Consider the following 26,418-nt stretch of genomic DNA (forward strand, 5'->3'; position numbering starts at 1 on the left):
AGTTGTCAGCCCCGTTTATATAACTAGTGTGAATATAGAGTACTTGTCAAACGCTGCTCCCAGTTTCTTGATATAGGGCACCATCTAGTGAAAATAAAATGGAAGTGCATAACACTGTCATAGCCTAGGTGAAAAAAAAGTGTGTTCGCGCTGGGACAATAAAGTCATAGCCTAGATATGCTTAAATGTCAGTGTGAGTCATAATGTCAGCTTCTGAAAGCTTCACTGAGTATTTTGTTAATCAAATTTGAAGGACATTAATATCACAGTTTCACATAGGCCAACCGCATTCAACTGCGCTGCGCATGAGTAAACGCGAGAGTCGAGGCGGTGGGCAAGATAAGATAGGCAAACGTATTTCCTGCACTGTACCTGATTCTACATCGTTGTCTTGCCTACTAAGTGTAAACTCACAAGTTGTTAAATCAGCCCCTGGAAAATGCAAGCCATCAAGTGTGTGGTGGTTGGAGATGGGTAAGTTCTTTAAGTTATGTATGCGCGCATGGATTTGGGTGTGTTAAAAAGACATTTAGAAAAACTCTATTTAGCCTTCTTTCAATTGTCTATTAATTGGGAGATTAATTTTTCTCTGTGTATTGTACTACACATTCTTGTGTCAAGAGACAACTTCTGCTTTTTATGAATTAATTGAATTAATTCGTTTCATATTGCATATGGGAGCTGCAACAATTGGAATGTATGTAGTTTTTATTTCAATTTGGTTGTCATACTCTTAACAATGAGGTTATTGTATATAGTTTACACTGTTCATACTTTCCTGACAGCTGTGTTCTGTCAGCTTGATAGACATGAGGGGGGTAAAGGTTGTAAAAGGTGCCACAGTACAATCTAACCTTGTTCTACTCTGTATTAGCTAGACAAAGAAATAATACTTTCAAGTAACAGTCCTTTTGTGTACATTATTAACCTTGATGTCCAGAAACTCAATAGGTCTTTACCACAGAGTCAATACAACAACATAATGACGCCCTCAAGGCAGGAACTTCCCAGTAGAGCAAACCTCTAACTGTAAAACAGGCCACACAATTAACACTTTAAATTCCTAATTCGCATGTGCAGTTTTAACATCAGGTTGAGGAATGTATGTTGACTTGACAATGACATTGTTCAACAGCCCTTAAATCAATAATGAAGAGACAGTGTAGCAATACACACTGAATTCAGTAGACAGGAAGGAAGTGCCTACAAGCTTAGAAAAAAAGGTGCTATCTAGAACCTAAAACGGTTATACGGCTGTCCCCATAGGAGAACCCTTTGAATAACCCTTTTGGTTACTGATAGAACCCTTTTGGGTTCCATGTAAAAACCCTTTCCACAGAGGGTTCTACGTGGAACCCAAAAGGGTTCTCCTATGGGGACAGCCCAAGAACCCTTTTGGAGTGTATGCAAGATTGGTGACAAGTTGAATAAGACAAAATGGATGCTGAGATGCTAGCTGGAGATTGGGATCCGTGGGTGTAATGTCTGTAGGAGAGAGGGGATGGAGAGTAGTTGGTGATAATGAGGGCCTCAATTAAAGAGAACATTTACAAAGACACAGACAGACAGCAGTCAGTGAGGTCAATGCAGCCTTTTCCTGTTCTCCGTTCGTTAAACCTCTTCTCGTTTTGTAAAAGAGAAGTTCTGTTATGCTGCTTTTATCCTCCAGTTTTAGTTTTGAAGTTCCTCTTTAGTCTGTGGTGCACTCTGTCTGCACAGTCTCATGGTTAATAAAGGAACCAAAGCACAGCTGCCACCTGTAACACAGTCACCTTAACACCCACAACACCATTCTCCTACACGGTCGATGCAAAGACCAAAGACACCTTTTTGCTTGTTCTTTGTATTTCGACAAAGTGCAGTTACATGTATACAGCAAATGGCCTGTATTCAACAGGAAGTTTCAACAGGAAGCTTTAGAATAGTAAGTGAAGTGGATTTACACCCAGTAGCAGAATGGCATTTCATCATGGGTCCCTGATCTGTACTACACAGAAATGCATAATTATGAATACGAATGTCATTCTCTTTTTATTTTTATTTTTTATTTCACCTTTATTTAACCAGGTAGGCAAGTTGAGAACAAGTTCTCATTTACAATTGCGACCTGGCCAAGATAAACCAAAGCTTTACAACAACACAGAGTTAGTTACACATGGAGTAAAACAAACATACAGTCAATAATACAGTAGAAACAAGTCTATATACGATGTGAGCAAATGAGGTGAGATAAGGGAGGTAAAGGCAAAAAAAAGGCCATGGTGGCAAAGTAAATACAATATAGCAAGTAAAACACTGGAATGGTAGATTTGCAGTGGAAGAATGTGCAAAGTAGAAATAAATAGGTACACAAGTAGAAATATGCATATTTGTGTATCATTCTACACACTGGCTATTTTGTTTATGAGCTCCGCCACCAAACAAAACTACATTTTGTTGCTCTGGACCGGACCAAGTCTGAACCAATTATAGAATTCTAAGTTTCACAAGTTTGGAAATTAAAGTACAGAACAGTAATTAATGGGATATTTTTGACTGTGCTCATTTGACAATATCACAATATTATTTTTGGGCTAGTTGGCTGTACCTGAAATAAAACTCCAGTGTTTTAAAGAAAATGGGGAGCCAATTTGTTTTCAGCACTTTTATTTCCATGAATGATAAAAAAAACAACTTGTTTTCTCATGGCTCTCTCATGTCCTTCTGCAGCAGACATATGGTGAGCAATATGTTTTGACCATGAAATCGCAATAAAATCACAGTATTGAATTGCAATACATATAGAATTGTGAGGATCATGAAAATTGCAATACATAATGTATTGGCACCTAAGTATCGTGATAATATCGTATCGCGAGGTCCCTGGCAATTCCCAGCTCTACACAGTAGAGTTCAGTACAGTACAGTACAGTGTCGTAGAGTAAATTACAGTGTAGTAGAGTATAGTACAGTACAGTACATTATAGTGTACTCAACTCTAGTGTGTTCTACTGTGTATTGTACTGAACTCTACTCCTCTCTATTCTACTACACTGTACTGTACTGACCTATACTCAACTATTATTTACTGTACTGTACTGACCTATACTCAACTATTATTTACTGCACTGTACTGTACTGTACTGACCTATACTCAACTATTATTTACTGTACTGTACTGTACTGACCTATACTCAACTATTCTTTACTGTACTGTACTGAATTATACTCAACTATTCTTTACTGTACTGTACTGAACTATACGCAACTATTATTTACTGTACTGTACTGTACTGACCTATACTCAACTTTTATTTACTGTACTGTACTGTACTGACCTATACTCAACTATTATTTACTGTACTGTACTGTACTGACCTATACTCAACTATTATTTACTGTACTGTACTGACCAATACTCAACTATTATTTACTGTACTGTACTGTACTGACCTATACTCAACTATTATTTACTGTACTGTACTGACCTATACTCAACTATTATTTACTGTACTGTACTGTACTGACCTGACCTATACTCAACTATTATTTACTGTACTGTACTGTACTGACCTATACTCAACTATTCTTTACTGTACTGTACTGAATTATACTCAACTATTCTTTACTGTACTGTACTGAACTATACGCAACTATTATTTACTGTACTGTACTGTACTGACCTATACTCAACTATTATTTACTGTACTGAACTGTACTGACCTATACTCAACTATTATTTACTGTACTGTACTGTACTGACCTATACTCAACTATTATTTACTGTACTGTACTGACCTATACTCAACTATTATTTACTGTACTGTACTGTACTGACCTATACTCAACTATTATTTACTGTACTGTACTGACCTATACTCAACTATTATTTACTGTACTGTATTGTACTGACCTGACCTATACTCAACTATTAGTTACTGTACTGTACTGACCTATACTCAACTATTATTTACTGTACTTTACTGACCTATACTCAACTATTATTTACTGTACTGTACTGACCTATACTCAACTATTATTTACTGTACTGTACTGTACTGAACTATACGCAACTATTATTTACTGTACTGTACTGACCTATACTCAACTATTATTTACTGTACTGTACTGAACTATACTCAACTATTATTTACTGTACTGTACTGTACTGTACTGAACTATACGCAACTATTATTTACTGTACTGTACTGACCTATACTCAACTATTATTTACTGCACTGTACTGTACTGATCTATACTCAACTATTATTTACTGTACTGTACTGGCCTATACTATTATTTACTGCACTGTACTGACCTATACTCAACTATTATTGACTGTACTGTACTGACCTATACTCAACTATTATTTACTGTACTGTACTGACCTATACTCAACTATTATTGACTGTACTGACCTATACTCAACTATTATTTACTGCACTGTACTGACCTATACTCAACTATTATTTACTGTACTGTACTGACCTATACTCAACTATTATTTACTGTACTGTACTGACCTATACTCAACTATTATTTACTGCACTGTACTGACCTATACTCAACTATTATTTACTGTACTGTACTGTACTGTACTGACCTTTACTCAACTATTATTTACTGTACTGTACTGACCTATACTCAACTATTATTTACTGTACTGTACTGTACTGTACTGACCTATACGCAACTATTATTTACTGTACTGTACTGACCTATACTCAACTATTATTTACTGTACTGTACTGAACTATACTCAACTATTATTTACTGTACTGTACTGTACTGACCTATACTCAACTATTATTTACTGTACTGTACTGACCTATACTCAACTATTATTTACTGTACTGTACTGTACTGTACTGACCTATACTCAACTATTATTTACTGTACTGTAGTGACCTATACTATTATTTACTTTACTGTAGTGACCTATACTATTATTTACTGTACTGTAGTGACCTATACTATTATTTACTGTACTGTACTGAACTATACTGAACTATTATTTACTGTACTGTACTGACCTATACTCAACTATTATTTACTGTACTGTACTGACCTATACTATTATTTACTGTACTGTACTGGCCTATACTCAACTATTATTTACTGTACTGTACTGGCCTATACTCAACTATTATTTACTGTACTGTAGTGACCTATACTCAACTATTATTTACTCTACTGTAGTGACCTATACTCAACTATTCTTTACTGTACTGTACTGAACTATACTGAACTATTCTTTACTGTACTGTACTGAATTATACTAAACTATTATTTACTGTACTGTACTGAATTATACTGAACTATTCTTTACTGTACTGTACTGAATTATACTCAACTATTATTTACTGTGCTGTAGTGACCTATACTCAACTATTATTTACTGTACTGTAGTGACCTATACTATTATTTACTGTACTGTAGTGACCTATACTCAACTATTATTTACTGTACTGTAGTGACCTATACTCAACTATTATTTACTGTACTGTAGTGACCTATACTATTATTTACTGTACTGTAGTGACCTATACTCAACTATTATTTACTGTACTGTAGTGACCTATACTCAACTATTATTTACTGTACTGTACTGAATTATACTCAACTATTATTTACTGTACTGTAGTGACCTATACTCAACTATTATTTACTGTACTGTAGTGACCTATACTCAACTATTATTTACTGTACTGTAGTGACCTATACTATTATCTACTGTACTGTAGTGACCTATACTCAACTATTATTTACTGTACTGTAGTGACCTATACTCAACTATTATTTACTGTACTGTACTGAATTATACTCAACTATTCTTTACTGTACTGTACTGAATTATACTCAACTATTCTTTACTGTACTGTACTGAACTATACTGAACTATTCTTTACTGTACTGAATTATACTCAACTATTCTTTACTGTACTGTACTGAACTACACTGAACTATTCTTTACCTCACTGTACAGTACTCTACTGTAATGTACTGTACTGTGCTGTCCAAACTTTTGAACCAGTCATGCATGTCTATGTTTGGAACAAATGAAGGCCGGTCCAGACGTCTGTGGGTGTTAAAATTAAGGCCAGGTCGGACTAACAAAATGAAGCAACTTTTCAACGATCATGGACGTCCAGTGTCAGTTAGTGCTCAGTGGGTGAGGTGGCTGGTTACAGTACATGGACGTCCAGTGTCAGTTAGTGCTCAGTGGGTGAGGTGGCTGGTTACAGTACATGAACGTCCAGTGTCAGTTAGTGCTCAGTGGTGAGGTGGCTGGTTACAGTACATGGACGTCCAGTGTCAGTTAGTGCTCAGTGGGTGAGGTGGCTGGTTACAGTACATGGACGTCCAGTGTCAGTTAGTGCTCAGTGGGTGAGGTGGCTGGTTACAGTACATGGACGTCCAGTGTCAGTTAGTGCTCAGTGGGTGAGGTGGCTGGTTACAGTACATGGACGTCCAGTGTCAGTTAGTGCTCAGTGGTGAGGTGGCTGGTTACAGTACATGGACGTCCAGAGTCAGTTAGTGCTCAGTGGTGAGGTGGCTGGTTACAGTACATGGACGTCCAGTGTCAGTTAGTGCTCAGTGGGTGAGGTGGCTGGTTACAGTACATGGACGTCCAGTGTCAGTTAGTGCTCAGTGGGTGAGGTGGCTGGTTACAGTACATGGACGTCCAGTGTCAGTTAGTGCTCAGTGGTGAGGTGGCTGGTTACAGTACATGGACGTCCAGTGTCAGTTAGTGCTCAGTGGGTGAGATGGCTGGTTACAGTACATGGACGTCCAGTGTCAGTTAGTGCTCAGTGGGTGAGGTGGATGGTTACAGTACATGAACGTCCAGTGTCAGTTAGTGCTCAATGGGTGAGGTGGCTGGTTACAGTACATGGACGTCCAGTGTCAGTTAGTGCTCAGTGGGTGAGGTGGCTGGTTACAGTACATGGACGTCCAGTGTCAGTTAGTGCTCAGTGGGTGAGGTGGCTGGTTACAGTACATGGAAAGAGAGGGGGCCCATGGGTCGGGCCATGGGTCGGTGTCAGTAAGAGCTGGTAGAGGTGACATTAACTGGAGAGAGAAGAGAAAGAGGGAGAGAAGAGAAAGAGAGAGGGAGTGGTTGTCCAAACTTTTCACAGAGAGAGAGAGAGAGATAGAGAGAGATAGAGACAGAGAGAGAGAGATAGAGAGAGATAGAGAGAGACAGAGAGAGAGAGACAGAGAGAGAGAGAGAGATAGAGAGAGACAGAGAGAGAGAGAGAGAGAGAGACAGAGAGAGAGAGAGAGAGAGAGAGAGAGAGACAGAGAGAGAGAGAGATAGAGAGAGACAGAGAGAGAGAGACAGAGAGAGAGAGAGAGATAGAGAGAGACAGAGAGTGAGAGAGAGATAGAGAGAGACAGAGAGAGAGAGACAGAGAGAGAGAGACAGAGAGAGAGATAGAGAGAGACAGAGAGAGAGAGACAGAGAGAGAGAGAGAGATAGAGAGAGACAGAGAGAGAGAGAGAGATAGAGAGAGACAGAGAGAGAGAGACAGAGAGAGAGAGACAGAGAGAGAGAGAATGACAGAAAAATATAAATACTTTACAAAGGTACACTTCATAAAAGGTTTATGCCCCTATCGTCCTGACTGTCACTCAGTGTCACCACCCTGCCTCCTGCCAACTCTGACACCCCGGTCCCCCTATGTGGAGAACCCCTGTAGATCAGGAGACTAGCTTTTGAAACTGTGACGGCTTACTTGTTTGAATGCAGTCATACAGTATGTATACGTGGGGAACATAGATATGTTTTTCCTGTAGGCTACATCAAGGCAGAGGTGACAGAAACGAAATAGGACACAAATAGGCCAACAACTTCATTCTGGAGTGTGGCATTTAGGTGTAAGTGTGATTTTGACATCTATATCCTCCTCGGTTGTTTTTTGTTTTAGGCCTTCTGACTGAGTGAGAAGTGAGAGCATTTAAAATGAACTCTGCCCAGCCAGTGGTAATTAGGTTGGTCTTTGAAGTCAGATGCTGTATATGTTGGATTCCCACAGTGAAGTATCATTGAAAAGCATTCATGTGCTGTAACTTTTAACTACTGTAGCATGATTGGCACTTTTTAGTCTTTTGTTCCGTTGTAGAACTTTCAATGACGGCCTAGGAACGGTGGGTTAACTGCCTTGTTCAGGGGCAGAACAACAGATTTTCACCTTGTCAGCTCGGGGGATCCACTCTTGCAACCTTACAGTTAACTAGTCCAACGCAATAAAGACCTGCCTCTCTCTCGTTGCACTCCACAAGGAGACTGCCTGTTACGCGAATGCAGTAAGCCAAGGTAAGTTGCTAGCTAGCATTAAACTTATCTTATAAAAAACATTCAATCATAATCACTAGTTAGCTACACATGGTTGATTATATTACTAGATATTATCTAGCGTGTCCTGCGTAGCATATAATCTGACTGAGCATACAAGTATCTAAGTATCTGACTGAGCGGTGGTAGGCAGAAGCAGGTGCGTAACATTCATTCAAACAGCACTTTCATGCGTTTTGCCAGCAGCTCTTCGTTGTGCGTCAAGCATTGAGCTGTTTATGACTTCAAGCCTATCAACTCCCAAGATGAGGCTGGTGTAACCGAAGTGAAATGGCTAGCTAGTTAGCGCGCGCTAATTGTCGTTGTGTTGCTGGTTCGAGCCCAGGGAGGAGCGAGGAGAGGGACGGAAGCTATACTGTTACACTGGCAATACTAAAGTGCCTATAAGAACATCCAATCGTCAAAGGTTAATGAAATACAAATGGTATAGAGGGAAATAGTCCTATAATTCCTATAATAACTACAACCTAAAACTTCTTACCTGGGAGTATTGAAGACTCATGTTAAAAGGAACCACCAGCTTTCATATGTTCTCATGTTCTGAGCAAGGAACTGAAACGTTAGCTTTCTTACATAGCACATATTGCACTTTAACTTTCTTCTCCAACACTTTGTTTTTTCATTATTTAAACCAAATTGAACATGTTTCATTATTACCTTGAGGCTAAATTGATTTTATTGATGTACTATATATATTAAAATAAGTGTTAATTCAGTATTGTTGTAATTGTCATTATTACAAATAAATAAATAAAATAAATAAAAATCGTCCGATTAATCGGTATCGTTTTTTTTTGGTCCTCCAATAATCGGTATCGGCGTTGAAAAATCATAAACGGTAGACCTCTAGCTAAAAGGAATACCTTTTAGATGCACCATAGAATATAGCATTTCACATGGTTCCATCAGGTTCATGTAGTAAGTTATCACAATGCCATCATTGGATTCAGGGCTTCCATCCACCCCTGTCCCTTGTCCATCTGTGTGTGGGGGTAAGAAGAGAGAGGGAGCCTCATGCAGGAGGAGCAGATGGAGAGTAGGAAGCACGGGGCCCCTACACTTAGACCACAGTCAACAGCATGTGTGTGTGAGTCAGAGGGTAGCAGAGATAGAGACTGCTCAATGACACACTAACTCACCACTGAGAGAGGGAAACAGACACTATCACACTATCCTGCATCTCACTCTCATATCACCTCTCTCTCTCTCTCTCTCTCTTTCTATCTCATATCACGTCTCTCTCTCTCATATCACCTCTCTGTCTCTCTCTCTCTCTCTCTCTCTCTCTCATATCACATATCTCTCTCATATCACCTCTCTCTCTCTCTCTCTATCTCATATCACGTCTCTCTCTCATATCACCTCTCTCTCTCTCTCTCTCTCTCTATCTCTCTCATGTCACCTCTCTCTTTCTCTCCCTCTCTTGACTTCAGTTAGTGTGGACAGAACTGCTTTTTTGCACCTAATATAATATACAGTAAGTTATTACTAATCATGTCTTCCACAAGGGTATAAACTATGAATGTTTCTCCAGTTCTTTTCAATGGCATCTATATCAGGTTTCTTCTACCCAACCTTGAATGCTAACCTAATGATGTTCAAGGTGGAGCCAATCTGTAGAAGAAGCTGATGGTAGCCTGCCTACGTATAGCCCGGGGTGTCACTTTCTAACCTTGCCCTAAAAATGTAACTCTGGGAGCACTCCTCAGACTAGCATTCCTTCCCTCCTGTCTGTACATGCAGGTGCGTGCTTCTTATTGGAATTTTACTGCAAAAACCTTGACTGTGTTTTTAGCTGCTGCCTGTCAGAGGTGTTTTAGAACACTGACAAGAAGCTAGAGAAAGCAGATTACTGCTTCTCATAATGTAGGCAAGTTTGAAAGAAGCCAGGCCCCATCATGCTGTTCATTCAGCACATTGTACATAGTTAAATGTCTATGGCCATTCATCATACTGTAACAAGCAATAAGGACAGTATATTGGCATCTTCTTTGCACAGGGAAAACCAAAAAATGAGTTGGCGTGCTGTTGTTGTACCATTTTATCATGAGTGGGAGTGGACCATGATAGATACCAAGCTGAATTTAATGATGGTATTCTGGCGAAAATATGTAAGAAAAATGTAAAGAATTGACTTAATATGCAATTTTACGTTTCTTACCACATTAAGGCAGCTAACCTTTACAAAAAAATAAAAAACATTTTTCACCACTGGTCTCCCATCCATGGACGGACCAGGACCGACCCTGCTTAGCAAACCGACAGTCGGATGCAGGGTGCTATCCTGCTGGAATGAATGTGCCGAAACTTGCAACTGGAATCTGTACTTGACTTTCCTCTTTCTATTTCTGCCAACGTTTCCCTTTACTCCACTACATTCCTAAAGAAGATGATGTACTTTTTACTCCATACATTTTCCCTGACACCCAAAAGTACGTGTTACATTCTGAATGCTTAGCAGGACAGAAAAGGTTCCAATTCACACACTTACAGTATCAAGAGAACATCCCTGGTCATCCTTACTGCCTCTGATCTGGCGGACTCACTAAACACTCATGCTTTGTTTGTAAATTATGTCTTAGTGTTGGAGTGTACTCCTGGCTATCCGTAAATTAAAAATATGAAAAAAATTGTGCTGTCTGGTTTGCTTACAGTTTTTTCCAACTGCTTACACAAGTTTTCAAAACTGTCTCCTTTTTTCAAATCTCTACACACAATTCCCAAAACTGCACACACAAAATGCAAAATGCCTCACATCTCCTTCAAAATGTAACACTGCATTCAAAATGCCACAAACACATGTCGGAATGAAGCATTTGCATCAAATGGCAAACACTGCTTTCATAATAGTACATTTTTGGATATACCATGTAAACACTGTTGTTCTAAATCTAAAGCTCTTTGGTCTTTCATAGGCTTATATCTACATTTCAATACAATGTTCTACAGTGAAAGTAATCGGCTGAGAGGGGTAACAAGTACACTGTAAACACCAATGCAATGTAGAAACAGAAAATATTTATTAGGCCAAACATTACTGTTGTATACAGTAGCATACAACAAAACCATAAACATATGTAAACCAAAAGTATATTCTTTAGAATACAGTAAAGAACCTCCATGTCCCCACATAGACCATATTTATAATTGCAGTCTCTTGTACATCGGTAAACAAGCATCCTCGTCCTCCATGATGTCTTTGCCTTTCTACTCTGTACAGAATTCAAACACAGTATGTGTTCAGCATAGGAACTGTAAACAATGTACACAAAAATGTAGTACAGCATGATAACCAACCTTATTCATTCAGTGCAGTGCAGTAAATGGATGGCTTAGAGTTACAAATGTTTATGCAATACTATGAAGTCATACGTATTTTACAGTACATTACTGTAATGCTAAAATAGTCATTAGATAGTTGCTTACCTGTTCTCATTTCTGAAGGTTCGAATTATGGACGCCACTGTAAATCGACTCAAATTGGGCTGGACTCTCAGTCTAGCCTCTCTCATGGTCAACCCGTGGTTGATCACATGATCAACACATTTTGCCCTAATCTCATTAGAGATGCCTCTCCTTCATTCTCTTCTTTGCCCTCGTCCTCTTCCTCTCCCTCCTACTCCTCTTGCTCTCTGTCCATTGTTGGCATCCATTGTTCAAAACAGGTAATCTGACCTTTGACCTATTTATAGGCCTATACTACAGTAAAGCAGTGATTGGTTAGTGATCAGTTAAGCTATTAGTGTTTGCACATGTGAGGAGTGTGTGTGTGTGACCTGGTGAATAAGTGTAGCATTTTGATTGGTTGTGTTTGGAAAAGGAAAGCAAGTCACTTCTTGTTAGATTTTTGTGTTTTAGGTTGAGAATTGTGTGTAGTATTTTGAAAAAAGTGTTTTATGCAATTGACAACTGAGTCAAAGGCTAAGAAATAGCTTATGGTTTTTCACATTTGGTGTGTAGTTTTCACTTTGAGTGAGAGGTTTCAAAAATCGTGTGACATGAAAATATTTTGTGTGTAAGCAGTTGGAAAAAACTGTAATATAAGTACTTTTTAAAATGATTCATTATTTTACTTTTGATGCTTACGTATATTTTAGCAACTATATTTACTGTTGATACTTAAGTATATTTAAAACCAAATACTTTTAGACTTTTACTCAAGTAGTATTTTACTGGGTGACTTTCACTTTTGCTTGAGTCATTTTCTATTCAGGTATCTTTACTTTTAGTCAAATATGAGAATTGAGTACTTTTTCCACCACTGGAAAAAGGCCGAGAAAGCAAAGGCCAGGGTAACATAACCAAAAATAGGTAGAATTGTTTAATTTAATTGCATCCATTTACAATTCATTTTCCCTCGCTTTGACAATTTTTTTCCTTGCATTATTTTGTTTTGCTATCAATACTTTTGGATTTATGTTTTGCTTTCAATATTATTATTTTTGTTTGCAATACTAAGAATTTTGTTCTTGACTTCAGAAGTTTTGCTTGATGTTACAGTTTTTTCCAACTGCTTACACACAAAATCTTTTCATGTCACACGATTTTTGAAACCTCTCACTCAAAGTGCAAAACTACACACCAAATGTGAAAAACCATAAGCTATTTCTCAACCTAAAACACAAAAATCTAACAGGAAGTGACTTGCTTTCCTTTTCCAAACACAACCAATCAAAATGCTACACTTATTCACCAGGTCACACACACACACACCTCACATGTGCAAACACTGATAGCTTAACTGATCACTAACCAATCACTGCTTTACTGTAGTATAGGCCTATAAATAGGTCAAAGGTCAGATTACCTGTTTTGAACAATGGATGCCAACAATGGACAGAGAGCAAGAGGAGTAGGAGGGAGAGGAAGAGGACGAGGGCAAAGAAGAGAAGGAAGGAGAGGCATCTCTAATGAGATTAGGGCAAAATTTGTTGATCATGTGATCAACCACGGTTTGACCATGAGAGAGGCTGGACTGAGAGTCCAGCCCAATTTGAGTCGATTTACAGTGGCGTCCATAATTCGAACCTTCAGAAATGAGAACAGGTATGCAACTATCTAATGACTATTTTAGCATTACAGTAATGTACTGTAAAATACGTATGACTTCATAGTATTGCATAAACATTTGTAACTCTAAGCCATCCATTTACTGCACTGCACTGAATGAATAAGGTTGGTTATCATGCTGTACTACATTTTTTTGTACATTGTTTACAGTTCCTATGCTGAACACATACTGTGTTTGAATTCTGTACAGAGTGGAAAGGCAAAGACATCATGGAGGACGAGGATGCTTGTTTACAGATGTACAAGATGTACAAGAGACTGCAATTATAAATATGGTCTATTTGGGGACATAGAGGTTGCCTCTGTCCAAGGTTGGATACGCCATGCTAGGAGATTCTTCCCTCGATGTTTGGCAAGAGAAAACCTATCTTGTGATGTGGCCGAAGTATCGTGGCCAGACTCAGGCCAGAGAAGAGTAGCTTAGCACTGGTGACTGCCCCCCCCCCCCCCCCCCCCTACCAATTCCTGTACTGTGCTCCCTTGGGACACCACACACACAATTGTGTTCTTTACTGTATTCTAAAGAATATACTTTTGGTTTACATATGTTTATGGTTTTGTTGTATGCTACTGTATACAACAGTAATGTTTGGCCTAATAAATATTTTCTGTTTCTACATTGCATTGGTGTTTACAGTGTACTTGTTACCCCTCTCAGCCGATTACTTTCACTGTAGAACATTGTATTGAAATGTAGATATAAGCCTATGAAAGACCAAAGAGCTTTAGATTTAGAACAACAGTGTTTACATGGTATATCCAAAAAATGTACTATTATGAAAGCAGTGTTTGCCATTTGATGCAAATGCTTCATTCTGACATGTGTTCATGGCATTTTGAATGCAGTGTTACATTTTGAAGTAGATGTGAGGCATTTTGCATTTTGTGTGTGCAGTTTTGAGAATTGTGTGTAGAGTTTTGAAAAAAGGAGACAGTTTTGAAAATGTGTGTAAGCCGTTGGAAAAAACTGTAAAAGAAAATGAATATGGTTTCACTTGTGACATTTTACCTCAATATGAAAACAGCTACAGTATCTCACATGTGAAAATGCAGTTTTCACATGTGAAACTGCGAATTTGACATGTGTTTTTTGAGTAAGAGAAAGGAGTTACTCTGACAGCTGGCAGCTACCCTGTATAATGACTATAGGTTCTCTCAGTGTGTGTGTGTGTGTGTGTGTGTGTGTGTGTGTGTGTGTGTGTGTGTGTGTGTGTGTGTGTGTGTGTGTGTGTGTGTGTGTGTGTGTGTGTGTGTGTGTGTGTGTGTGTGTGTGTGTGTGTGTGTGCTCGTGCGCACGAGAGTGTTTCAATGTGCTATTGCAGCAAGAAAATGTGTGTGTATGTGTTGGCACACAACTGATTGCCCAATGTCTGTTTCAGTGCTGTGGGAAAGACATGCCTGCTCATCAGCTACACAACCAACGCCTTCCCTGGAGAGTACATCCCCACAGTGTAAGTACTGGACCACAGACAGACACAGTGGACATGATATGGCTGGTACAGTGACAAATGTGTGGGCTGAATGGACAAACATCATACAAAATGCAACCAATAACCAGAAATAGGAAACAATATTATATTCACAATAATTCTAGGGATTGGTATGCTAGATATTGACTTTACTTTCACAAACACCTATGGTATGCAGTTTTTATACATTCAGTGGCCCGTTTATTAGGTACACTATCAAGTACGGGGTCGGACCCCACTTTACCTTCAGAACAGCCTGAATTCTTTGGGGCATGGCGTTCAATTGTTGATCAATTGGTGTCAAGGGACCTAACGTGTGCCAGGAAAACATTCCCTACACCAGTACCGTTAACACCAGGCTGGATGGGTCCATTGATTCAAGTTGTCTTGATGCCTGTCTGCCTGCTTTATATAGCAAGCCACGACCATGTGACTCACTGTCTGTAGGAGCGATCCATTTTCGTGAACGGGGTGGTGCAACTAATAAACTGTATACTGTTTATTCTGTGTAAGGTTTTCCACTGTGATATGTTCTAGATGTAATGGACTCATTTGTCTTGCAGGTTTGATAACTACTCAGCCAATGTGATGGTGGACAGTAAGCCAGTGAACCTGGGACTGTGGGATACAGCAGGACAGGAGGACTATGACAGACTCAGACCTCTGTCCTATCCTCAGACGGTAACACACACACACATACAGATTCTCTATTACAAATTATATACAGTGGGGTCCGGAATTATTGACACCCTTGATAAAGATGAGCAGTAATGACTGTATACTGTCCAATTAATAATGGATGCTGCCATGATTATGAATAATCCTGAATGAATCGTGAATAATGATGAATGAGAAAGTTAGAGGATCAAAAATCATAGCCCCAAAACATGCTAACCTCCCCTGTTGTTGGTAATGTCTTGGGGGTATGATCTTTGACCCTCTGTAACTTTCTCATTCATCATTATTCACGATTCATTCAGGATGTAAGCTGTTGACTACTTTATTTATAAGAATCTTTAGGGGTGTCTTTAAATTTGACGACTACTTTTTTGAGAAAAACATAATATTACTAGTTAAACTAAATCTCTTTTAGCAATTGTATTAGCATAAAATAATATAATTCCCACGTTGTTTGGAGCACACAATGTAGTTCAGTATTTGCATACTGCATTTTATATAGTCATCATCGCTCATATTTATCAAAAGAGTCAATCATTTTGGACCCCACGTCTTCCACTACTCTGATACACCTTTCTAACCTTCGGTACTATGTTTGTCCCCTAGGATGTGTTCCTCATCTGTTTCTCTCTGGTGAGCCCAGCATCGTTTGAGAACGTCAGAGCCAAGGTGAGTGGATGCTGTGTGATCTTCATGGCTGTTGTGCTACAGTGTATAGGTACATATAGTATGCAATACACACATATTCTATTTGATCCGCCGCCGCCGGTAAAATGCCTGTCAAGATTAAGATAATGAAGTGAGTCTAAACACATAGAGAAATCAATCCATTTCAAAAGGATAGGCTACTCTGGTTTACCTGCTTTCAATAGAACATCCAAGTGTACCCTATAATAAAACAAACATATTGCAGATTCGGGCATTTACGGTACAGTAATAGGATATGGACAATATCCTAACTATGTCTGAGTAATGCTATTGTCAATAGTTGTTTTGTGATCTGCTGCTTTCAGCTCTACCTATTGTTGCAGAGGCCATGGGTTTAGTCGCTTCAGTCAGACAGTCATGAATAAAATATTTCAAATCCAAGGACTAGAACAGCACATCTATTCAGGTAGCACCTTGCATCCCGTTGGATTCCAATGAACCTCACTCCATTTGGATAGGAAATAGAGGTCTGTTCATCAATAGAAATCATATTCAATCATATTCATTCAGGTTTACGTCAGAGAGAAGTAATCATCTCTTCTTTAACGGAGTCAAACATGGATGTCCCATGTGAAATTAACTTGCCTAATGATGAGACCTCTACCTACTCCCCCAGGTAACTGTCAGGGTCTGTGTCTTTTCACTGCACGGGGCACACAGTTCACATGTCACCTTGGCAGCTCTCAGCTACTGCTGAACGAAGCTGTCCTTGAGCCCTCTATCGCTCTACTGCCGTTCTGGATGGAAAGGAGAATATAGTAATTGTCCCATCCTGTCTCTCCATCTCCATCTCTCCAGAAGTCATGGGTTTGAAACTGACACACTACTATAGAAGTTGAATTCACATCAAAGAGTTATAATATCACCAAAAAAGCCTGCCAAACATTACTTTCAAACACTTTTATTGTTGATTCTTCTCATACCATTGCCTCAGCCATAGGCTTTGTCAAGAAGTTCTGGGAAATGGTTAAAGACCTGGAGAATAAACCCTCCTCCTCACCAAGAGAGTACCTCAAGGCTTGATCCTAGGTCCCACGCTCTTCTCAATTTACATCAACAACAAATCAAATAAAATTTTATTTGTCACATACACATGGTTAGCAGATGTAAATGCGAGTGTAGCGAAATACTTGTGCTTCTAGTTCCGACAATGCAGTAATAACCAACGAATAATCTAACCTAACAATTCCACAACTACTACCTTATACACACAAGTGTACAGGGATAAAGAATATGTACATACAGATATATGAATGAGTGATGGTACATAACGGCATAGGCAAGATGCAGTAGATGGTATAGAGTACAGTATATACATCTGAGATGAGTAATGTATGGTATATAAACATAACGTGGCATAGTTTAAAGTGGCTAGTGATACAAGTATTACACAAAGATGGCAAGATGCAGTAGATGATATAGAGTACAGTATATACATATACATATGAGATGAGTAATGTAGGGTATGTAAACATTATATTAAGTGGCATTGTTTAAAGTGGCTAGTGATACATTTTTTACATCAATTTCCATCAATTCCATTATTAAAGTGGCTGGAGTTGAGTCAGTATGTTGGCAGCAGCCACTCAATGTTAGTGGTGGCTGTTTAACAGTCTGATGGCCTTGAGATAGAAGCTATTTTTCAGTCTCTCGGCCCCTGCTTTGATGCACCTGTACTGACCTTGCCTTCTGGATGATAGCGGGGTGAACAGGCAGTGGCTCGGGTGGTTGTTGTCCTTGATGATCTTTATGGCCTTCCTGTGACATCGGGTGATGTAGGTGTCCCGGAGGGCAGGTAGTTTGCCCCCGGTGATGCGTTGTGCAGACCTCACTACCCTCTGGAGAGCCTTACGGTTGTGGGCGGAGCAGTTGCCGTACCAGGCGGTGATACAGCCCGGCAGGATGCTCTCGATTGTGCATCTTTAGAAGTTTGTGAGTGCTTTTGCTGACAAGCCGAATTTCTTCAGCCTCCTGAGGTTGAAGAACGCTGTCTGTGTGGGTGGACCAATTCAGTTTGTCCGTGATGTGTACGCCGAGGAACTTGAAACTTACTACCCTCTCCACTACTGTCCCGTCGATGTGGATAGGGGGGTGCTCCCTCTGCTGTTTCCTGAAGTCCACAATCATCTCCTTTGTTTTGTTGACGTTGAGTGTGAGGTTATTTTCCTGACACCACACACCGAGGGCCCTCACCTCCTCCCTGTAGGCCGTCTCGTCGTTGTTGGTAATCAAGCCTACCACTGTAGTGTCTTCCGCAATCTAGATGATTGAGTTGGAGGCGTGCATGGCCACACATTCGTGGGTGAACAGGGATTACAGGAGAGGGCTGAGAACGCACCCTTGTGGGGCCCCAGTGTTGAGGATCAGCGGGGTGGAGATGTTGTTACCTACCCTCACCACCTGGGGGCGGCCCGTCAGGAAGTCCAGTACCCAGTTGCACAGGGCGGGGTCGAGACCCAAGGTCCCGAGCTTGATGACGAGTTTGGAGGGTACTATGGTGTTAAATGCTGAGCTGTAGTCGATGAACAGCATTCTCACATAGGTATTCCTCTTGTCCAGATGGGTTAGGGCAGTGTTCAGTGTGGTTGCGATTGCGTTGTCTGTGGACCTATTGGGGCGGTAAGCATATTGGAGTGGGTCTAGGGTGTCAGGTAGTGTTGAGGTGATATGGTCCTTGACTAGTCTCTCAAAGCACTTCATGATGACAGAAGTGAGTGTTACGGAGCGGTAGTCGTTTAGCTCAGTTACCTTAGCTTTCTTGGGAACGGGAACAATGGTGGCCCTCTTGAAGCATGTTGGAACAGCAGACTGGGATAAGGATTGATTGAATATGTCTGTAAACACACCAGCCAGCTGGTCTGCGCATGCTCTGAGGACGCAGCTGGGGATGCCGTCTGGGCCTGCAGCCTTGCGAGGGTTAACACGTTTAAATGTTTTACTCACGCCGGCTGCAGTGAAGGAGATCCCGCAGGTTTTGGTAGTGGCCCGTGTCAGTGGCACTGTATTGTCCTCAAAGCGAGCAAATAAGTTATTTAGTCTGCCTGGGAGCAAGACATCCTGGTCTGCGACGGGGCTGGTTTTCTTTTTGTAATCCGTGATTGACTGTAGACCCTGCCACATACCTCTTGTGTCTGAGCCGTTTAATTGCGACTCTACTTTGTCTCTATACTGACACTTAGCTTGTTTGATTGCTTTGCGGAGGGAATAGCTACACTGTTTGTATTCGGTCGTGTTTCCAGTCACCTTGCCCTGGTTGAAAGCAGTGGTTTGCGCTTTCAGTTTTGCGCGAATGCTGCCATCAATCCACGGTTTCTGGTTTGGGAATGTTTTAATCGTTGCTGTGGGTATAACATTGCCAATACACTTTCTAATGAACTCGCTCACCGAATCAGCGTATTTGTCAATGTTGTTGTTGGATGCAATGCGGAACATATCCCAATCCACGCGATCGAAGCAGTCTTGAAGCGTGGAATCAGATTGGTCGGACCAGCGTTGAACAGACCTGAGCGCAGGTGCTTCCTGTTTTAGTTTCTGTCTGTAGGCTGGAAGCAACAAAATGGAGTCGTGGTCAGATTTTCCGAAAGGAGGGTGGGGTAGGGCCTTATATGCGTCGCGGAAGTTAGAATAACAATGATCCAGGGTTTTACCAGCCCTGGTAGCACAATCGAAATGCTGATAGAATTTAGGGAGTCTTGTTTTCAGATTAGCCTTGTTGCTAGATTACGGAAACATAATTTATTGATTGGCAGGTAAGGGTGCTCTCGAGCGGCTAGGTGTTCTTTACCATTCGGCCATCAGATTTGCCACCAATGCTTCTTATAGGACACATCACTGCACTCTATACTCCTCTGTAAACTGGTCATCTCTGTATACCCGTCTCAAGACCATTGGTTGATGCTTATTTATAAAACCCTCTTAGGCCTCACTCCCCCCTATCTAAGATACCTACTACAACCATCATCCTCCACATACAGCACTCGTTCTGCCATTCACATTCTGTTAAAGGTCCCCAAAGCACACACATCCCTGGATCGCTCCTCTTTTCAGTTCGCTCGGGCTAGCGACTGGAACGAGCTGCAACAAACACTCAAATTGGACAGTTTAATCTCAATCTCTTAATTCAAAGACTCAATCATGGACACGCTTACTGCCAGTTGTGGCTGCTTTGTGTGATGTATTGTTGTCTCTACCTTCTTGCCCTTTGTGCTGTTGTCAGTGCCCAATAATGTTTGTACCATGTTTTGTGCTGCTACCATTTTGTGTTGCTACCATGTTGTTGTTATGTTGTGTTGCTGTCATGCTGTGTTGTCATGTGTTGCTGCCTTGCTATGTTGTTGTCTTAAGTCTCTCTTTATGTAGTGTTGTGTTGCCTCTAATGTTGTGATGTGTGTTTTGTCCTATATTTATATTGTTTTTATTTTAATTTTTAATCCCAGGCCCCCGTCCCCGCAGGAGGCCTTTTGCCTTTTGGTAGGCTGTCATTGTAAATAAGAATTTGTTCTTAACTGACTTTCCTAGCTAAATAAAGGTTAAATAAAATAAATACAATTTAAAAAATGACAGCTAAGTGTCTGACTCCTCTGACTTCACAGTCAACCATTTGAATTGATCTGATTAGTTTGGGAACTGTTGGAGAGGACAGCATTATATCAAGAGCAGTGGAGGCCAAAAGACAATGAAGTTTGATAAATCTGCTTTACTTAATATGACATTGTCAAAACAACCCTAATATGGTCCAGAGTGGTCTGAAGGCAGATCTAGTAGGTCGCTGGAAAGTATTAATGTGTCATTTATTCTACTACATAGATTTCAAGTGCTCAAACTAAGAAGGAGGGGAAAGAAAAATGCTCTTGCTATTGGCAATTATTGAAAAGACCAGTGTCCATTCCAATTTGTGCCATTTCGAATCGCACCGCTTTCCCAAATGACTTTACTCAGCCCTTTAATTTATGATTAGCTTCAAACAATAGCAATCTTGCTTCTCCAGCCCTTATGCAAATGTTTGCCACTTTTCACATTTCAAGAACAAACCTCTTTAGTTGTTTTTCCTCCTCTCTCCATCTTTCTCAGTCTGTTTTTTCATGGCATGTTCCCAATGAGTCTCCATGGTAACATTGACCATGTATGCAAATGGAGCCTTAATAGATTACCAGGCTTTCAGGTGACATTAGGATCTATTTAACATGGAAGGTAGGCTACAGACTGTGTGGGGGAAGAGTCACAGCCAGAGTCACAGCCATGTAGCATGTTGCTCACACTAACCCACCCATGTCACTCTGGTATTTGCCTGTCAAAAGGAGATTCAATTGACCTGTGTTATCTCTGATTATTGCCACGGTCCAGTTTTATTTGTTAAAGTGACATCTCTTACCTGTCCTGGTATATAGAAAAGCATCCTTTCATCTCTCTTCCACAGAGTCTGTAGGGTCAGGGCAGAGGTAACCCCTTAGTTCCTGAATAGTGAAAGCCTTTTATTGTAAAGCTGCTCTTCTCCAATGAGTCCTCCTAAGGAGCTAAGACTCTGTGAGATCAACCACAGTCCTTTGTGTGGCATTCAAGGTTTGATGGCAGGAAGGCCAAAGAGTGCAGAGGAGTGGGTGTTTGTCCCCATAGACAATGACTAAATAATGGCTACCCTGCAATGAAAGAGAGACAGACACGAGAGGCAGAAAAACCTTGGTACCAATGGCAATGGTACCGAGAATGCAATGGTACCAAGAATTCTTGATGCATTTTTCACAGAATGTAGTGTGTGTGTGTTTTCTCGGTAGACTCGGTGAAATACCTGAAATGTGTGTGTGAGTGTGTGTGTGCATACAGTACAGTGGGGCAAAAAAGTATTTAGTCAGCCACCAATTGTGCAAGTTCTCCCACTTAAAAAGATGAGAGAGGCCTGTAATTTGCATCATAGGTACACTTCAACTATGACAGACAAAATGAGGAAAAAAATCCAGAAAATCACATTGTAGGATTTTTTATGAATTTATTTGCAAATTATGGTGGAAAATAAGTATTTGGTCACCTACAAACAAGCAAGATTTCTGGCTCTCACAGACCTGTAACTTCTTCTTTAAGAGGCTCCTCTGTCCTCCACTCGTTACCTGTATTAATGGCACCTGTTTGAACTTATTATCAGTATTAAAGACACCTGTCCACAACCTCAAAAAGTCACACTCCAAACTCCACTATGGCCAAGACCAAAGAGCTGTCAAAGGACACCAGAAACAAAATTGTAGACCTGCACCAGGCTGGGAAGGCTGAATCTGCAATAGGTAAGCAGCTTGGTTTGAAGAAACCAACTGTGGGAGCAATTATTAGGAAATGGAAGACATACAAGACCACTGATAATCTCCCTCGATCTGGGGCTCCACGCAAGATCTCACCCTGTGGGGTCAAAATGATCACAAGAACGGTGAGCAAAAATCCCAGAACCACACGGGGGGACCTAGTTAATGACCTGCAGAGAGCTGGGACCAAGTAACAAAGCCTACCGTCAGTAACACACTACGCCGCCAGGGACTCAAATCCTGCAGTGCCAGACGTGTCCCCCTGCTTAAGCCAGTACATGTCCAGGCCCGTCTGAAGTTTGCTAGAGAGCATTTGGATGATCCAGAAGAAGATTGGGAGAATGTCATATGGTCAGATGAAACCAAAATATAACTTTTTGGTAAAAACTCAACTCGTCGTGTTTGGAGGACAAAGAATACTGAGTTGCATCCAAAGAACACCATACCTACTGTGAAGCATGGGGGTGGAAACATCATGCTTTAGGGCTGTTTTTCTGCAAAGGGACCAGGACGACTGATCCGTGTAAAGGAAAGAATGAATGAGGCCATGTATCGTGAGATTTTGAGTGAAAACCTCCTTCCATCAGCAAGGGCATTGAAGATGATACGTGGCTGGGTCTTTAAGCATGACAATGATCCCAAACTTACAGAAAAGTTTGACCTCTGTCATTGCCAACAAAGGGTATATAACAAAGTATTGAGATAAACTTTTGTTATTGACCAAATACTTATTTTCCACCATAATTTGCAAATAAATTAATAAAAAATCCTACCATGTGATTTTCTGGATTATTTTCTCTCACTTTGTCTGTCATAGTTGAAGTGTACCTATGATGAAAATTACAGGCCTCTCTCATCTTTTTAAGTGGGAGAACTTGCACAATTGGTGGCTGACTAAATACTTTTTTGCCCCACTGTATGTGCGTGCTTCACTGTCACTGTTCTCATTACTATACATTCATGCTCTATAAAAAGGAAACATTTTCAACCTTGACATTCCCTCCACTCTGCTGTAACAGCTAATGATGGCTTGCAGGATGGATCCTATATTGTATTAGAGATGCCAATAATTACTGACGTATAAACATACGTAGAGCTGTTAACCAGGTGTTAAGCAGAGAAGCTGATGAAAGGCCTCCAAATGAACAGAGGCACACTAAAATAAGCGAAGGTGACTCACTAACGTCATTCATAAGCATTCATTTCCTATTCTGCAAAAGCATACACTGCTCTCTTGTTTCTATCAGTCACTCAATGTGGAAGAATGAACTTCCCTTTTCATTGAGTGACTGATAGAAACAAGAGAGCAGCCATTTTATTTGAATAGTGTGTAATAATAATGACGGTAATGATAGTAGTAATAATAATAATAGTAATAGACAGAGTATCCTAGATTTTATGTGTGAGGAGCTATACCAGGAATCAACCTCTGCATTGACTGGCTACTCCATAATACAGTAGTAGAACCAGAGGGTAAGAGACGAAGCGAGAGGCTTGACTCTGCCCCTAAATCTGTCCACAAAATCTGTCCACAAGTAGGGATTTTTATAATGAGTGTCGAATTTCGTCAACTAAAAAATGTCATTCTAATTTGTTACGGGAGCCTTATTTGATCGAATAGACATTTTGTAATGTTTAGGTTGTTACGAATGTTCTGAAATAAGTGGACACACGTGGCATTCCTGCAACTTTGGGAAAAAATATTTTATTTTATGTGTATGTGCCCTCTCATTGGTTAGAATGTTCCCGTCTGACCCCGCCTCCTCCTGTATGCAGTCCGCTTTGCGGACATTTATTCTCATTATTAAAGTGGTCAGTCCAGTATCTTGTCAGAATACAGATCATCTTTGGTAGAATTAAGGATGAGCTGTATCACAGAAAAGGAAGTGAAAAGTAATTCAGTACCATGTTGACCTACTCTGTGTGTGTGTGTGTCTGTTTGCTCCCACTAGTGGTACCCTGAGGTACGACACCACTGCCCCTCCACACCCATCATCCTCGTGGGCACTAAGCTGGATCTGAGGGACGAGAAGGAAACCATTGAGAAGCTGAAGGAGAAGAAGCTAGCGCCCATCACCTACCCACAAGGCTTAGCACTAGCCAAAGAGATAGGTATGTAGGTCTCTGAGATCCTGAATTAGTGATCGTGCATCAGAGATCTACCGTGATTGGTATACAGTGGTCACATATACAGTGGTCACTCTGGGTTTGTGATTGGATATGACTTAATCAGCGATTGATTGATTATCTGTCATTTTAATGATTGTTGTTCACAGAGCTGTACAGTATAATGGAACACTTTGTATTCTGCTCTTAGTCCTTATACTGCATAGTTGTTGAGATTTCATGTCGCCCAAGTCATCGCCCGCCAGCCGTGCATTATGCCAGATAAACAGTCTATCCTCTTCATGTCCCTCATACATCTTTTGTGTGTTTTCTGGGTAGACTCTGTGAAGTACCTGGAATGCTCTGCCCTGACCCAGCGGGGGCTGAAGACGGTCTTTGACGAGGCCATCCGAGCGGTGCTGTGCCCCCAGCCCACCAAGGTGAAGAAACGACCTTGTCTACTCATCTGATCTCAGACCTGTGGATAGACCAAGAGGGAAGGGCTCAGGAATCACACAACAGCAAATGTTGATTTTAGTTAAATACAAAGTTTGGCAGTTTTACAAAGTGGTCTAATGTTCAGATGAGTCAACATATGTAGTGTTGAGTCTTGCCATCTGTAGTGTATATCCAGCTATAATTACAGTATATAGTGTATGCCTAAATCCCAAATGAATGGAAGATAGTTGGACCGTCGGATTGTACCATTACAGATGGTGCCTACCTTTCCCACTGGTTGGGGATTGAGGCATATAGCTGGATCTACGATTCTTCTCAATGTTAGACCACTGTTCAGGTCTGAAAACAACCATCAGACTTTCTGGAGCATCAATATAAATGTCCTTAATATTTTCAAGACAAATCCTGGATATGTACACATGGATAAGTGTTTTAGATTCATATATTGGTATTTGGTTTTGGTTTCTGACTCATTTTCTTATACACTTCTTCTATATGGTTTGTTAATGCAGTGACTGGTCCTTACTGTACAAGAAAGACACTGAAAAATACATAGACCAAACATTACAGTGTGTATAGTCAGAAATGTATTGCACCATCCTAATGTAAGAAACTTTCTAGAATGATCATGTTGTTTCCTCTATAAAATGTATTTTTCATATTTTGACATGATACAGCATTCTACTATATTTCTAAGGTACCGTATTACTTTTCTCTCTATTACAATTTAATTTAACACAAAATAAAACATATGGGTGTGTTTGTGTGTCCCCTTGCCCTTAGAACAGCCTCAATTCGTTGGGGCATGGACTCTACAAGGTGTCGGAAGCATTCCACAGGGATGCTGGCCCATGTTGACTCCAATGCTTCCCACAGTTTTGTCAAGTTGGCTGGACATCCTTTGGGTGGTGGACCATTCTTGATACACACGAGAAACTGTTGAGCATGAAAAACCCAGAAGCGTTGCAGTTCTTGACACAAACCGGTGTGCCTGGCACCTGCTACCATACCCCGTTCAAAGGCGCTAACATTTTTGTCTTGCCCATTCACCCTCTGAATGGCACACATACACAATCCATGTCTCAATTATCTCAAGACTTAAAAATCCTTCTTTAACCTGTCTCTACCCTTCATCTACACTGATTGAAGTGGATTTAACTAGTGATAATAATAAGGGATCATAGCTTTCACCTGGATTCACCTGGTCAGTTTATGTCAAAAATGTTTTGTATACTCAGTGATAAGTACAGCATGCCAGCTTTTATTTGAGGGTATTTTCATACATACATGACCTGTTTTGCCA

At 40.4% G+C, this 26,418-nt stretch overlaps 1 protein-coding gene across 1 annotated transcript; it reads left to right on the forward strand.

Moving 5' to 3' along the window:
- Nucleotides 1–205: 205 nt before the first annotated feature.
- Nucleotides 206–25,875, forward strand: LOC110538589 (ras-related C3 botulinum toxin substrate 2). Its single transcript, XM_021625496.2, has 6 exons — nt 206–474; nt 14,788–14,859; nt 15,441–15,558; nt 16,162–16,224; nt 24,503–24,662; nt 24,996–25,875. Exons 1-6 carry the CDS (start codon nt 440–442, stop codon nt 25,124–25,126), a joined length of 579 nt encoding a protein of 192 aa, XP_021481171.1. The 5' UTR covers nt 206–439; the 3' UTR covers nt 25,127–25,875.
- Nucleotides 25,876–26,418: the final 543 nt, after the last annotated feature.

The sequence above is a fragment of the Oncorhynchus mykiss genome, chromosome 12 (genome assembly GCF_013265735.2).
Source record: "Oncorhynchus mykiss isolate Arlee chromosome 12, USDA_OmykA_1.1, whole genome shotgun sequence".
NCBI lineage: Eukaryota > Metazoa > Chordata > Actinopteri > Salmoniformes > Salmonidae > Oncorhynchus > Oncorhynchus mykiss.